Source organism: Tenrec ecaudatus, chromosome 18 (assembly GCF_050624435.1).
Source record: "Tenrec ecaudatus isolate mTenEca1 chromosome 18, mTenEca1.hap1, whole genome shotgun sequence".
Lineage (NCBI taxonomy): Eukaryota > Metazoa > Chordata > Mammalia > Afrosoricida > Tenrecidae > Tenrec > Tenrec ecaudatus.
In genome coordinates, this window is record NC_134547.1 from 44,209,168 (window position 1) to 44,225,975 (window position 16,808).

The window sequence follows — 16,808 nt, forward strand, 5'->3', positions numbered from 1 at the left end:
GGGGGTAGTGCCGAGGGAGGGGGAAAATGAGCAGCAGATATTAAGGACTCAAGTAGAAGGCAAATGTTTTGAGAATGGTGATGGCAACAAATGTACATAATTTCTTGACACAATGGATGGATGTATGGATTGTGATAAAAATTGTACGAGCCCCCAATAAAATGATAAAAAGAAAATTTCCCTTAAATCACCAAAGTTCAGGCCAAAGTTTAGCTTGATTTAGGCAAATGTGAGGTAGAGGATGGAGTACTAAGGGACAAGTAGGAAAATGTCCTTTGGTTAATTTTGCTTATTCATGTTCAGTTAAATTTCTGTTAGTTGAATATAGCTCATGACTCTTCATTTTTATTTTTTAGAATTATTTCAGAAATATTAAATTACTTTGACCATAATAGTTTGAATGGCAGTCAGGTCTCAGTTTCCTTGCGTTAAATAGTTTTTTTGACTTCTCATTTTGTTCTTAGGCATAGCATCTCCAACGACATTATTTGATAGATACAGTTCCCCAACAGCCAACACGACGAGAAGGCGGCTCTTTGTTGAGAATGAGAGCCCCTCTGATGGAGGGACACCCGGGCGAGTTCCACCACAGCCCCTAGTCAATACTGTGTCAGTGCAGAATGTGTCTGGTGAAACAGTTTCTGTCACACCAGTTCCTGGACAGACATTGGTCACCATGGCAACGGCCACTGTCACAGCCAACAATGGACAAACAGTGACCATTCCTGTACAAGGTAAAGATGGCAGAATTTCACGTTAAAGTCTTTCTTTGTGATGGTAACTGAAAAATGTTGACTGGAATGACCATATGGGTCAACTGAATGTTGATTGAGATGCTATGAGAAACCTCCCTTTAAAGAACATTGTAGTATCAATACTTTGTGATTTTTGTTTGTTTGTTTTTTAACTCTTAACAAATTGTAGGTATTGCCAATGAAAATGGAGGGATAACATTTTTCCCAGTCCAAGTCAATGTTGGGGGGCAGACCCAAGCTGTGACAGGCTCTATCCAGCCCCTCAGCGCTCAGGCTCTGGCTGGAAGTCTGAGCTCTCAACAGGTGACAGGACCCACCTTGCAGATCCCAGGGAAAGTGGCCATTCAACAGATTTCCCCAAATGGACAACAGCAGAAACAAAGCCAACCTTTAAACAGCAGCAGTCTTAGAACCAGGAAAATCAGTTCTTTATCACTTTTCTTCAGAAAGGTAATTTTTCATGTTCCATTTCATAGCCCAAGCTTGGAAGTGTTAGAAAAACAAAGTTTGAAATGTTTTTGTATATCTACCAGGTTTACCACTTAGCAGGTGTCCGGCTTCGAGATCTTTGTGCCAAACTGGATATCTCAAATGAACTCAGGAAAAAAATCTGGACATGCTTTGAATTCTCCATAATTCAGTGTCCAGAACTTATGATGGACAGACATCTGGACCAGCTGTTAATGTGTGCTATTTATGTGATGGCAAAAGTGAGTATGGAAAAGAAACCATACAAAAATGCTACTTTGATATTCTTAGAAAACTTAAAAAGTTTTATTGAAATATAATTCTTAGGCCATATAATTTACTCAGTTCACAGGTAAAATCACAGATACAAAAGGGTGCACCCCAATAAACAGAATAGTTTTTTCATATCTATGTATTTAAATTTATTTACAAAAGAACCTATTGACTTCAAGGTACTTACTCTCCATTACACTTAATACATTTATCAAATTTGTGATTCCATTCTTGGAAACATTTTTCAAACAAATCTGTTTGCATGGCCAACAGCACCTCCCTCAATTGTTTTCTTCATCGCTTCACTGAGGGAGTATAGTTCCTGGGGCTGGGGCTTGGTTGGCATCACTCTCGATGCTCTGGAGGGTATGGTGGAGGGCTGCCTCTTAAATCACTTGTATAAAACACTAAATGCTGGTTTCCCTTTTTTTGTATAAAAACGCTCCTCAAATTTCTTTTTGGTTAGTGAAAATACGAAGGGGGTATCCCCCCAAAAACCGATGCTCATTTTTGTTTTTTGATATGAGGGAGATAGTGCATTTGGAGTTTGTTCCACCAGGTCAGACTGTTAATAAAGCTTTCTATGTAGTGGTTCTGAAAAGATTGTGACAAAAAAGGCCTGATTTGTGGGAGACAGGGCTGGTTTGCCACCACCACAGTGCACTTAACTCATACAGCCATCTCAGATTTTGGGCCAGTTTTTGGCAAAAAAAATAATGCCTCTTTTGCCCAATGCATCTGACTCACCTGACCTTGCTCCGTGTAACTTCTTTTTTTGTTCTTGAATGAAGAGGGACATGAAAGGACAGCGATTTGATGACACATAAAAGGTGAAGAAAAAACGAGGGAGGTGCTGTCAGCCACATCCAAACAGATGAATTTGAAAAATGTTTCCAAGAATGGAATTGCAGATTTGAGAAGTGTATTAAGTGTAATGGAGAATATTTTGAAGGTGATAAGGTTCTTTTATAAAAAATTTAAATACATAGCTTTGTGGCTAGGGAAATCCTATTTTTTTTGTATTCCCTCATATTTATTATCTCATGTTAATAACTTCATCTTTATTAAACTTCTACAATAGACTCCAATCAACTTTCTACCTAAGTAGATTATTTTGTGTGTGTGTGTGTGTGTGTGTGTGTGTATGTGTGGACATGTTTTAATTATTCAGATAGACAAATAAAACTCCTGGGTCATATATACAACCATGTTAAACCATTAAAGGAAATCCCAGACTGTTTTCAAGAGTGACTACTATTTTTCATTCTAACTAGCAGATTATAAGGATTTTTATTTTCCCATATGTTCTTCAATACTTACTGTATTTTTGATACTGAGTTTGAAGTGTTCTCTTTGTGCTCTTAATTTGTACATTTTGATCTCTAATGATGTTGAGCCTTTTTAAAATTTTCAGTTATATTGGCACATAATCCACATCATATAATTCAATCATGTCAAAAATTGTATAATCATAACCACAGTCAATTTCAGAACATTTTCCCCCATGACTAAATTACCTGTAAAATGAGTTCTGTGCTTCCCTCCCCTGCTGCCTTCAATGTTTACTCCCCAAATCCCCTTACCCTTCCCGTTTCCCCTCCTACCCACCTTATGTACCCTACAAATTCTTCCATCAGTTATCTCTATATATCCACTCCTCTGTTACTTATAAACTGGTAAACCCAACAGAAACAATAAAGAAAAACAAAATTAAGTGGTAAGGATAAAACAACAATAATATACAGATTAAAAATACCGTAATGAACAGGAAAGAAAACACCTCCATCAATCTTTAAAAAGCCAGCAATAAGCAAGAGATCCTTGTACTAGAAACATTTCAGGTTGGATCTAGAGGGAGGTCAACTGGCCAGGTATCAGATTTTGTCCAGCCTAATCAAGATTACAGTGTTATTCCAGACCTTTGCCTGTGGCTAGAGGGGATCTGCCAGTGGCTTAATCTGACTAGTTTATCTGCAGATGGGTTTTGGGCTCCCACTGTCCTCCACAGCCTTCCATAATTTGGGTGTTCACAATTTGAGCTCTGATACTTTAATTTGAATTGTGTTCTTGTCATCTTTGGATCACACAAGCTGTTGTGCTTCTTCCATGGGGATGTAGTTGCCTCCTTCCTTAGATGGCTGCTTGTTTAAATACAATCCTTGAAGACCCCAGCCACTATTTCGATTGATAGCCAGGTACCATCTGCTTTCTTCATTACACTTTGCAGTAGCACCCTTATATTCATTCAGTGGTCATTTCATAAAGGCAAGTATTGAGTTGGGCCAAGTTATCAGAATTAACTGTTCTTGCACTGGGGCTAGTTAGAGTTAAGTAGGTGCCCAGAATCCATCTGCTTGCCATGTAATATGCACAGCAGAGGTTTACTTTGGCGGTCGTCTTAAGACAAAATCAGAACCCTGTATGACCCACTACATTAGAACCAGCAACAAACCAACCAATAATCAAATACTCAAACAATCAAACAAAACAAAATGTCTCATATTTCTTTACGGTACATGCCTATTAATGGCATTGCTGGATCATATGAGATTTCAATTCTCAGTTGCCTTAAGTATTGCCATATCGTTTCCACTGGCTTTTCCCCATTGAGCATGATGTTGGTTGTTGGTTTCTCATATTTGTCTTTTATTATTCATAGTACTATGAAATAAAACTAGATATTTAGATTAGAGCGAATGCAATCAAAGGAAAGGTCCAGAGGCAAAAAGTTTTTTAAAATACTACTAGGAAAAAAATAATAATATAAAATTCAAATAATACAATAATAACAGCTAGCTGTTACTGTATAGTTTAATTATCTTGAGAAAATAACTTTCTGGTAAACCAGGTCAGAGGGAATGAGATTCGCTCTTTCAGATGTTGTGGCTGACCAAATATGAGAGGGGGAATGGGGTGTATACCTACCACTTAGCTAGGCGCTAGGCGGCAGAATAAAGCAGCGCCCTACTCAGAGGGCAAGTGGCTTATGTGAGAGGGTTGTGATACTGACTAGGGGCTGTTAATTTGCTGACAGTGGACCAGGTGTGTGTTAGGTGCAGCCCAGATAGGTTTAAAAAGATAATTTTTTTAAAAAATGCCTTCGAATATCCATGGGGGGTTTTTAAAAAGTTTTTTTGGGGCTTTTTTGGATGTCATAAGATCGGGGGTTATGCCAAGCTGTACCCTTGAGTGGAGCTGGAGTTCCTTGGGCTTGTTTACTGCTTATGCCTGCTCCAGGCTCCTCAATAGATTGGGCCCCGTGCCGCTCGGTAGGTTGTGGGCAGCACAGTCTGCTGGGGCAGGGGAGTGGCTTATGGCTGGGGGGCTTAGTGGGTTGGTCCAGTAGAACTGTGTCCCCCCCCCACCGCCCCGCTCTGCTGCGTCTGTGGTTAGCCGGGCAAGTGCCAGCCGGGGCGGTCGGCAGAGGCGCATCTTAGCAGCAGTTCTTACTGCTTTTTAAATTTCAGTAAATTTGTGTCTACTTACCTGTATGCTGCCACTCTTGGGGCCTGGAGGAGTAGCATAGTCCTCTCGGTGGCTCTCCTGCATTATTTCTGCAGTCCCATGGTGTGTGTTACTCGGTTGCCATCTTGTACTCTGAGCATTGCTTTTAATTTATTTGAGCATTATTTCCGGTGCTTTTTGGTCATTTGTATATTTTCTTTGGAGAAGTATCTGTTCTATAATTTTATCTGTTTTTAATTGCTGTATTTGTCTATTACATACAAGGAGATACAAACGCTACAGAAACATTCCATTATCTTTTAAAATAATTTTCTACAAATTGTTTGGATCCCCTTTCTACTTTACTTACTAGTCCCTTAGCAGAATTATGACATTGTAAATATTTTCTCCCATAATGCCCCTTAAATCATAACCATTTAAAGATTCGGTAATGTGGAGTTATTGTTTAGGTGCTCATGCTTAGTGTGTCAAATCTCAGAATCCATTTCCAAATCTGAGTACATGAAGATTTATCTGTTTGATAGTTTTAATTCTTACATATATGTAGAACTTTAATCCATTTCAAATTAATTTTTTAATATGTTGTGAGGTGGTTCAATCTTTCTTTTGCATATGGCTATGTAAGAATTTATATTTGTGCTGCATCATTTCTTTTAAACACTTCTTTTTCCCATTGAATGGTCCTCGCATTTTTAATTAAACAGATGCATGTGTTTGTGTCTGAATTTGGTGTATCTTTCTATTAACCCACATAGCTACCCTTCTTCAGGAACACACTTTTTTTTTTTGGTAAGGGGGTTGTTTTGTGTTATTTATTTATTTTTTGGTTGTTTTGTTTTAAACAAAACAAATTTAATTTCCCCCCAATTTTAATTTCCCATACTTTAGGTATCTAGAAGTCCAAATTCAGAGAGAGTCCTTGCCTCTTCAGCTTCTACTGGCCATCTATCTATCTTACATCACTCTCTGCTCACTTGTGGTTTTTTGTTTGTTTTCATAACATGAAAAGATAATTTTAAATAGATGAAAAGAAATTTTTCTCCAGGTATATATGATACATTATTAAAAACTTTACATTTTTTCTTACTTAAAAATAAAACTCATAAAAAATAGAGTAATAAAACTCATAAAGTAGGAATAGTCAGACACTTGCTAAATATGACACAGTCCCACATCAGTCCTGATATATATAAAGAATACTGGCTGACTATGTAAATATCTAGATAAGGTTGAATATCTCCTTCATGTTTTCCACTAAATAAACATTTTACTTAATAAAAATAATACATTTCCACGAAAGGTAGGAACAAGATGAGATGCATGCTATTGCTACTTAATATTGTTCTAAAATTACTATCATCACTATTAAAAGAGAGAAATGATTAAGAAATGTAAATAGTAGGAATTTATAGAGCCGCTCTATCACCAGAAGCAGTGCCTGTGTTCCTCTGCTCCTCTCTGCCCACAAGGAGATGCAGTTCCCAGAAAGCAAATTATATTTTAATGCACTAATGTCATATACTTGTCTTCGACCAAAGCTATATTCCACAAAGGTGGCAGATTGGGTAGATCTATCATCTGATGATTTCCAGAGGGTTCAAGCATCTCTGCCTTTGTTGCCTTGTCATAGCTGTGAATGACTCTGTTCCTGGAAGATCATCCATGCCTTCCACAGCAAGAGATAGCCGGTCTCCAGCTAGACAAAGAGGAAACCTGTCCTCTGTAGAACGGAGTTGTGGTCTAGAGAATTCCAAAGAATTTCTGGATAAATATCAGCCAGAAACTCAGCATGAACTTCCTGTACATAAAAAAAAAATGAAGAAGTTGAAATCTGGTTAAAAGCGCAAATCTTAAAAAGGCAACCCAAACAGGCTGGGTCTCTTTTATTACTAACAGGTCCTCCTAGATGTGGGAAAACAACTCTAACATAATATCAAAGGAACTTGATACTCATTGACTGGAGTGAATTAACCCCTTTGTACCTGATTTTCAAAAAGATGATTTCCAGGAGATGTTTAACCTTGAACCCTGCTTTCAGATATATTCTCATCCATCTCAGAGGATAGTTTTAAAATATTTTGTTAAGAGCTGTTAGGTATAACAAACTACACATGATTGGAGAGGATATGAGAACTGATAGGATAAATTCTCATTGACGACTTAACCAGTTTTATGGAGATTCTAAATTTTACATGAAGTTTTAAGGAATTATATCCAGATTAGTCAATGCCCTCTTCTATTTATAATCTCTAATAGTCTCAGTGGACATAATAATCAAAGGTTACTGTTTCCCAAAGAAATTCAAGAAAGGAGTTCTATAACAAATAACAGTTTTAACCCTGTGGCAACAACAGTTATGAAATTTCTTAATCGAGCAGTGACAGTAGCAGCTATTAAGTTTGGAGGAAAACTTGCTGTTCATGATAAAGCTTCTCTGGAGTTGCTGTATCAAGGATGTTCTGGTGACATCAGAAGTGCAATAAACAGCCTTTATTTTTCTTTTTCAAAAGGAGAAAACAATCTATAGCCAAGGAAACAAGGATTGTCTTCATTAAAATCAGATCCTGCACCATCAAAATCAAAACAAAAAAAACCTGACCAAGCAATTGAAAATCACGCAGTCTAAGCTATTGGTGGCAAAGATGTTGCTTTCTTTTCAGAGCTTTGGTTAAAGTACTGTGTTGTAAAAGAGCACCTTGAACAGAAATGGACTCCCTTGGTGGCCTTCTCATTTGGCAGAGTTTGCCTGGGATACAGTAGTTATTCAACCTGAGGAAGTTGTAGAAATGTCACACATGCCAGACGAGTTCTTTAAATTTATATCTTCATGAAAACTACTTGGATTTCTTCATGGAAATAGATGATCTTTCCTAGCAGCCAGTGCATTTCTTAGCTTTGCATATATACTAAGCACAAACTGGAATACATGCTCTTTACTCGGGGAGTGTAGTACATTGGTAGCTATGAGAGATGTGATATATTCCAGTAGAGCCTGAGGATTTGCTCATTGCCAAGCAGGAGGATCAAGTTTTCAACCCTTGCACAAATCCCAGTGGTTTCTAATAAATTAAAAGATACTAAGAGAACTGCCTGCCAGCAAAAGCACTTTTTTCTGACTTCTGCAAACTCAACTCCTACCACACCTTGCTATACTGACTATTCCTATGAAAAATCAAGCACAGATTTCGTTTATCTGAGCTGTAGGAAGGCTTCCTTTGAAGCGACACTGGGGAAGATTGAAAATGGAAGCCTTGACTGACTGAGAGCTTGAAATGATAGACCTTGACAGTGGGGATGAAGTCCAGCTGACCGGAGGGCAGCCTACAGCAGAAGCTGTGGGTGAACTCCCTCAGCCCTCGGAACCCAAAGACTGGTGTCTTCCTTTGAGTCAGAATAGTGGGAGTGGACTGCCTGCTAGCCAGCCACAGGCATTTTCAGCCCAGGGTGACATGGAAGATGATGATGATGACATGATCAAAGAAGACTGTGAGAACAATGAGACAGGACTCAGCCTACCAAATTGCTACTTGAAAAATTGGCTTTAATTTATTCAGTGTCTTGTGAACAAAGTCAATATGCATTTCAGGTGAATTACAAACACACTGTTCATTCTTCACTCTTGTAGAATTTCATCATAAAGAACTGATTCCTTTGTCATCCTGATGTAAATCATCAAGTCTTCAAGTAATCTCTTTAATTTTCTAGTATTTATTTAGTCTTGTGAATGGTGTACAGAGAGGAGATCAATGTGTATGAAATGTGTTTTGAGTGTTAAGCCAAGTATGTTAGTCTATAATGTGCTAGTCTGGGTTGACTAGAGATACAAGTCTAGGTCACTTATATGAGCATTAAAAAGAGCTTTAAATAAAAGAGTAATTGTATATTAAGAAAACATCCCAGTCCAGTTCAATTCTATAAGCCCTATATATATATTAGCCCATATGTCCGATACCAGTTTATAAATACCTCTTCAGACTCACGCAACACATGCACTGACATCGAATGCAGGAAGATCACAGGCCGTGGGTGGAAAGTCTTGTGGATCCAGTGGCGGTAGAAACATCTGAGCACTGGCAGGGCTCTCAACAGGGGTCTTGACTTGGCTCCTCCAGTTCCCAGGCTCTAGCATAGGTCCATGTATCTTGTCAGCAGGAAAATGAAGCAGGGAGTCTGTATGTATCTGGCCTTCAGTGTGCTATTTATATATAATTTATATAAAAATTAAAATGCTAAAGTTAAAAAAAGAAATATAAATAATAGGGATTAAGAGTTAGCACCAAGGTTTTGACATAGTATTAATGTATCAGAAACCCAGAGTGATCCACTGGAAAAAAAGACAAACAAAACAAAAATAGCACAACTTGCAAGAGAATCTAGTAGATAATATTTTAAAATATTAGCAGTTTGGTTTCAGAGTTGTTATATATTTATTAAAAAATAAAAGCTAGTGGAAATAGTCTTATTTATAATAGCCATTAAAAAAGGTAAAATACCATGGATTAAATTTAACAAGCAAATATAAAGTTCTTTTTGATGAACATATAAAAATATTTATCAAAAGGAATAATTACACATGTAAAAAAATGGAAGACTGAGGCTATAAAAGATATAAACTCTTACTAAATTGTTCTATATACAGTTTTTTAAAGTGTTTCATTGGCACTTCATCCACATATATAATTCAATAGTTCAGCCACATAAAGAAGAGTTATACAATCTTTAGAAAATTTTCTTTTTCTCCATATTCAGTTATTCATGTACTTTTACTTTTCAATTTTGGCAAAAATATACACAACAAAGCAATCTCCAGTTCAACAACATCTATATGTATACTTCAGTGCCGTTATTTATATTCATGCTGTACAACCATTATTGCTAACCCTCTCCGAATTGTTCTACCATCAATTAGATGAACTCAACACAACTCCTCAGCTAAAACTTGTCCTCCTTCATCCATAGTAGCCATGGGTCAGTTTGGTTTCTTTTTATTTTTTTAGTAGTTTTCTTGATGTAATATTCATATATCATACACTTTCATAGTTAATCCACTTCTGAAAAGAGTTGTACATACGTCATTATAATAAGCTCTAATGCTCCCATCCCGCTCCCTCATCTACTGATGACTCTTCAGCTCCCTTCTTCCCGTTTTACTTACCATTCCCGATAAACCATTGCATCAGTAATTGTTCCTTAGGCATCAAATCCTCCTGTGCTTACTAAACTGGGAGACCTTTCTATTAGCGATCCCACAGATGTCCGGCATAAATATATCTTCACCAGCAGTCAGTCAGCTCGCTTGATGTTCTCTTCACTGCTGGCTCATTCTTTTGTCTTATGGCCACCACCACATCCACCTCGCAGTCCTTTCTTTTGAGCCTTTAAGGCAGCAGTTGCCTGGAACGCCTCTGTTCACTTGTTTAATCTCAAAAGAGACTAAATCAAGATGCACATTATATGAACCTGCCTCATTAACATAACAAAGCAACCCATTTCCAAATGGCATTATAATCTAGAGGGTTAGGATTTACAACACATTTTTAGGGAACATAATCCATAATGTTCTACCCTTGAACTCCAAACATTCATGTCCTCGCCACATATAAAACACATTAAGTCTATCACATCTTCCCATAAATTCTAAATCTCCAAATCCAAAATCTCATTTACTGAATCATCTAAACTTAATTTAGGTGAAATCTTCAGTACTCTATTGCATCTGGGTCTGGAGGCAAAATTCCCCTCTGTCTGTAAACCTAAGAAACCTACAAGTTCTGTGGTAGAAAGGCACACGGTAGGCATTTCCATTACAAATGGGAGTGATTGGAAGAAAAGGGATCCTAAACACAGCACGAAAGCAAGCACAAAGCCCAGTAGAATAAATTACATTCGTTTTCAAGGACTAAAAATAATCGGACTGAAAATAGTTTATTTTTTGCCAGGGACCTTTTCTCTGCCAAGTGCCATTGATAGTTACGAAATTATTCAGGGGTCATACTGGTCAAACATTTCAGTAGGTCACTCCTAATGCGATGATGAGTTGGGAGCCCTGGTGGCATAGTGGGTTACAGTGTGTTGAGCTGCTAACCTTAGCAGTGTGAAACCACCTGCCACTGCAAGCGGGAAAGATGAGGCTTTCTATTCCCAGAATTAGTCTTGGGAACCCACCAAAACAGTTGTATCCTATTCTGTAGGACAGGGGTCCTCAAACTTTTTTAACAGGGGGCCAATTCACTGTCTCTCAGACCTGTTGGAGGGCCGGACTATAGTTAAAAAAAATACTGAACAAATTCCTATGTACACTGCACATATTTTATTTTGAAGTAAAAAAAAATGGGGCAAACACACCGGCAGGCCAGATAAATGTCCTCGATGGGCCGCGCGCGGGCCGTGGGCCTTAATTTGAGGATGCCTGCTGTAGGGCAGCGGTCCTCAACCTTCCTCAGGCTGCAACCCTTTAAAAAGCTCCTCATGTGGTGACCCCAACCATCAAATTCTTTTTTTTTAATCATCTTATTAGGGGCTCATACAACTCTTCACAATCTGTATATACGTCATTCATGTCCAGCACATTCGTACTTAGGTTGCGATCATTATTCTCAAAGCACCTGCTTTCTACTTGAGTCCTTGGTATCAGCTCCTCACTTTTACCCTCCCTCCCCCTGAACCTTTGATAATTTATAAATAATTATTATTTTATCATATCTTGCACCACCCAGTTCTCTGCTGTCTGTCCCCCAGGGAGGAGGTTATATGTAGACCTTGTCATCTGTTCCCCCTTTCTCCATCACCCTCCCTCCACCGTCTTGATATCGCCACTCTCACCACTGTTCCGGAGGGATTCAGCTGTCCTGGATTCCCTTTATTTCCTGTTCCTGTCTGTGCCAGTGTACATCCTCTGGTCCAGTGGTTATGTAAGGTAGAACTGATAGTGGGGGGAGGAAGCATTTAAGAACTAGAGGAAAATTATATATTTCATCATTGCTACATTGCACTCTGACTGGCTTGTCTCCTCCCCGCAGCCCTTCTGCAAGGGGATGTCCAATTTCCCCCAGATGAGTCCGGGTTCCCCACTCTGCACTCCCCTCATTCACAATGCTATGATTTTTTTTTTGTCTTTGATGCCTGATACCTGATCCATTCAATGCCTTGTCATCTCACAGGCTGGTGTTCATTTTACATGTGGGCTTTGTTTCTCAGTTAGATGGCCCCTTGTTTATCTTCCAGCCTATGGGACCCCAGATTCTATATACTTTGACAACTGGGCACCATCAGCTTTCTTCACCACATTTTCCTATGCACCTGCTTTGTCTTCAGTGTTCGTGTTGGGGTAGGCTGGTGTGCTTCTTCCATGTGGGCTTTGTTGTTTCTTAGCTAGATGGCCGCCTGATTGTCCTCAAGCCTTTAAGACCCCAGATGCTATATCATTTGATAACCAGGCACAATCAGCTTTCTTCACAACTTTTGCTATGCACCCACTTTGTCCTCAGCGATCAAGTCAGGACAGGCCAGTATGCTTCTTCCATATGGGCATTGTTGTCTCTCAGCTAGATGACTGCTTGTTTTTCTTCAGGTCTTTAAGACTTCAGGTGCTATATCTTTTGGTAGTTGGGCACTATCAGCTTTCTTCACCACATTTGCTTGTGCACCCATTGTCTTCAGTGACTTCAGTTGTTATATCTTTTGGTAGCTGGGCACCATCAGCTTTCTTTACCACATTTGCCTGTGCACCCATTGTCATCAGCGATCATGCCAGGCAGGTGCGCATCTCAGACTGCCGAATTGTTAGAACAAAGTGTTCTTGTGTTAAGGGAGTACTTGTGGATGGGCCCACTCTCCATCTGTTTTCTTAATACTCAACCTATAAATGTATATACATAGGTCTATTTCCCCCTCATCGTATATAAATATAGTTACATCTTTATATGCCTGTATTTAAGTCTCTATAACGACCCTTTGCCTCCTAGTTCTTTCCTCTATTTCTTTGTACTTTCCTCTTGTCCCACTATCATGTTCTGCCTTCATTTGGGTTTTAGGAATTCCCCTTGGTTACATTGCTCTTGATCCAGCCATACCAGATCTCCCACACCTTCCTTGACAGTGATTTTGGATCACTTGGTATTCCCTTGTCCCTGAGCTTGTTAACACCTTCTTCTTTTCCCCCCGCCTCCTCTACACCCAGGTCCCCCTGGAACTGTCATCCCGTTGTTCTCTCTTCTGGCTTGTTTATTCTGCCTATCCCTACCAGGTAAGACATACTATGTACTATCACAAGACTTCAGTGCCACAAAGCAACAACAGAAAATAAAACAATAGCTACAACAACAGCACACACACACACACACACACACACACACGCATACACACATATACATATGAATAGTTGAGGGTCTGTGTTTTCCTTCGTGGGTGCTTTCCAGTCAAGTTATGCCCTGGTACCGCCTTTATCCCTGGGACCTCATTGCTCTGCTGTCCTCACTGCTCTACTGCATGCCCCCAGAGGCTGGCTTTGGCATGGTGAACTCATGGTGGGCACAATTCCCGCTGTGTGTCTCTAGTATTGTCCCCAATGGTGCTATTGGTCAATGAGGAACGCTGTGTCAGATGGTGGGACCAGCCGTGTGGTCACCTCTGTGCATTGCTGTTCTGAGCAGGAACATTGTCCTTAGGGCTTGGTGAGCCAGGATGTGCTTCAATCTTTTTTTTTCCCTATATCCTCCCTGGTTGGCTCCTGTGTGCTCTGGCCAGACCAGTCCTAGCTTCAGTGCTGTCCTCTGAAGTAAATTCTTCTTAGGGGGAGGGTGGTGCTGTACACTTAGTTGGTCATGTGGCTGGCCCCATAAAATTATTTTTATTGCTACTTCATAATTGTAATTTTGCTACTATTATGAATCATAATGTAAATATCTGATATACAGGATATATTTTCATTTATAAATTGAACATAAAGCATAGGGATTAATCACAAAACAATATGTAATTATATATTCTGAAATATTTATTTCTAATTACAAATAAATGAAATTTTATCTTGAAACATGGTGTAGCATGGGTAACACTCTTCTCACTTGGTACTCCTACGTGGGCGTATCTGCATGTGGGCGGATAGAGTGGTGGTGTCTCGGTTCCTAAGACCATCAGATGGTCTTAGGTGAGCCCTGTCAAAGGATCATTGGGGGTTGAATGACTCACAGGTTGAGAACTGCTGCTCTAAGTAATCTGTACCCTCTTGGTGGAAGCCCTGTCGCCTTGGGCTTAATGTAGCTTCAGACTTTTCAGGCCCTCTGTGATGGCAACTCTGCACCCTTGTTTGGTTTGTTGTTATTAGATGCCATCAAGCCGGTTCCGACCCATAGCAACCCTATGCAGGACAGAAACAAACACTGCATAGTCCTTTGCAATTATTCCTGTGCTAAGCCCATTGCTGCAGCCATGGTGTCAATCTATTGCTTAGAGGGTCTTCCTCTTTGTTGCTGCCCCTCCACTCTACCAAAGCATGATATCCTTCCCAGGGACTGGTCTCTCCTGACAAGATGTCCACCGTATGTAAGATTAAGTCTTGCCATCTTGACCTCTAAGGAGCAGTCTGGTCAGACTTTTTCCAAGAGTGATGGCTTGTCCTTTTAGCAGTCTGTGGCACTTACATTATTCTTCCCCAGCTCCATTATTCAAATTTAACAATTCTTTGACCTTCCTTGTTTTATGTCCAATTTTCACATGCATATAAGGCAACTGAAAATACCGTGACTTAGGTCAGGTACACACCTTAGTCCATCGAGTAGCATCTTTGCATTTCAATACTCTAAAAATGTCTTGTGCAGCAGATTTACCTAATGTGATTCATCTTTTGATTTCTTGACTGCTGCTTCCAGGAGAATTGGTTATAGATCCAAGCAAGATGAAATCCTTGACAACTTCCAACCTTATCTCCATTTATCATGATGCTGTCTATTGGTCCAGTTCTGAGGATTTTGGTCTTCTTTACATTGTCATAATCCAGACTGAAGGTTTCATTCCTTGATCCTCATCAGCAAGTGTCTCACATCATCCTTACTTTCAGCAAGCAAGGTTGTGTCATCTGCCTATCTCGGGTTGTTAATAAGCCTTCTTCCAATCCTGATGCCACGTTCTTCTTCAGATAAGCCAGATGATTATTTGCTCAGTGTACAGATTGAACAGCCCCATTTCCAAGCCTGTCTTCCTTGCCTAGCTAGTCCCATTCTTCTGCCCCTTGGACATGGCTGCCCTGCTGCCTGTTTTTCGCAGTAGGCATATCTTATAGCAGCCCCGCATTCCACTGTAGAACAGTTGGTGAAAGCTGGCAAAGATAATCTTAACAGCCGGGAAGCTGTACCTACTACCCCATCATCTCCCCCATCAGAGATCCAGGCGCCCATGGCCAAGCTCTTTGAACCAAAGCCTTGCTTTCCAGGCGCCAACAGGTCTGCAGATCTCCATGTTTTAGCCTACCAAACCAAATCCTGACTTAGCGGAACAAATAGGAGCAAATAGCCTCATTTTTCTCCTGAGGAGTGGCTCACGAATTTGAACTGCTGACCTTGCTGTTAGCAGTACAACCCTTACCGGGCCAGGGCTCTGAGATACTCCAAGAATGGTCCATTTCTTGGAAGACAACAGATAATGGTTCTTTGGCCTGTTTCCTACTTGTAGAATTTTAAGAAGCAGTGTTCTTTCCTTTTATTTTTCTGTTCGTTTTAGTATTGCATCTTTTTAATTGTTATTTTGTAGTAACTTCTAAATTTGGGAAATGCAAGTTATCCAACTTTATTTTTCAAAATTGTTTTGGCTACTCTAGGTCCATTGAAATTCCAAAGCAGACCTTGGTTTCTGATTGGAATTGTACTGAATTTACCAATTTAGGGAGTGTTGGCATGTTAAGAATATTAAGCATTAAATTTAATACCTGAGTCATGAACAGGGGCATTTTTCTATTCAAATCTTTAATTTTTTAAAGTATATTTTATAGGTTTCAGAGTATAAGTTTCACAGTACTTGTTAACTTGAATCCATTATTTTACTAATTTTGATGCTTTTATAAATGAAAATAGTCTTAATTTCATTTCCAGCTTGCTTATTGCATACATGTAGAAATACAATACATTATTTGTATATTGATGTCATGTAGCATCTGGCAATCTTACTAAATTTAACAAGGTTCTAATTCTAATAATTTTTAGTTGATTCCTTCACATTTTCTGCATTCAAGTTCATTTCATCTGCTAATTAGATAATTTTAACTCTTGCCTCCAAATTGGGATAACTTTTACTTTTCTTGTCTCATTGTTGTGAATTAAACCTCCAGAACAAAGTCGAATGTAAGTGCTGAATGATAGTATCTTTCACTGTGAATACCATGTTAGCTGTCAGTTTTTGTAAATACCCTTTAAAAGATAGTAATTTACCTTCCATTGCTAGCTTATCTTTTTTTAAAAAATCATGAAAGGGTATTAGATTTTCTGTATTTACTGAGGCGATTCCATGGATTTTCTCTTTTCATTTCTTGTGGTGTCTGGTGTATTATATTTTCAGATATTAAATCTTGCATTCCCGGGTTACTACTTGGTCATGGTGTGCCATAGTTTTTTTGGGTTTTTTTTCCCCAGACCTACATGACATCCCCACTGTAGGAACTGAGTGTGAGGTGGGAGGGAACAGTGGTTGTCTCTCCTGATGAGGAGCTACCACTTTATTAGTCAGGGACAAGGCTGGATCAGTGCCACCCAGGGTAAAGCCTCCACCCTTAGAAGTTGGGGCTGGGCTGAAGAAGGAGCTCTCTTATCCACATCTTCTGAGAATGTAATCTCAGCAAAAAATTGCTTGGTACAAGAT

At 39.3% G+C, this 16,808-nt stretch overlaps 1 protein-coding gene and 1 pseudogene across 2 annotated transcripts in view; both read left to right on the top strand.

Annotated features, from left to right (window-relative positions):
* The window catches only part of RBL2 (RB transcriptional corepressor like 2), an 82,075-nt gene that overhangs the window by 43,680 nt on the left and 21,587 nt on the right, over nucleotides 1–16,808 (top strand). For both annotated transcript variants that reach the window (XM_075537373.1, XM_075537374.1), the window contains exons 15-17: nucleotides 465–734; nucleotides 925–1,205; nucleotides 1,289–1,465. In XM_075537373.1, coding sequence (XP_075393488.1) covers nucleotides 465–734; nucleotides 925–1,205; nucleotides 1,289–1,465 — 728 coding nt within the window. The remainder of the gene's footprint in view (nucleotides 1–464; nucleotides 735–924; nucleotides 1,206–1,288; nucleotides 1,466–16,808) is intronic.
* On the top strand, nucleotides 6,473–8,506 carry LOC142432531 (cell cycle checkpoint protein RAD17 pseudogene; annotated as a pseudogene).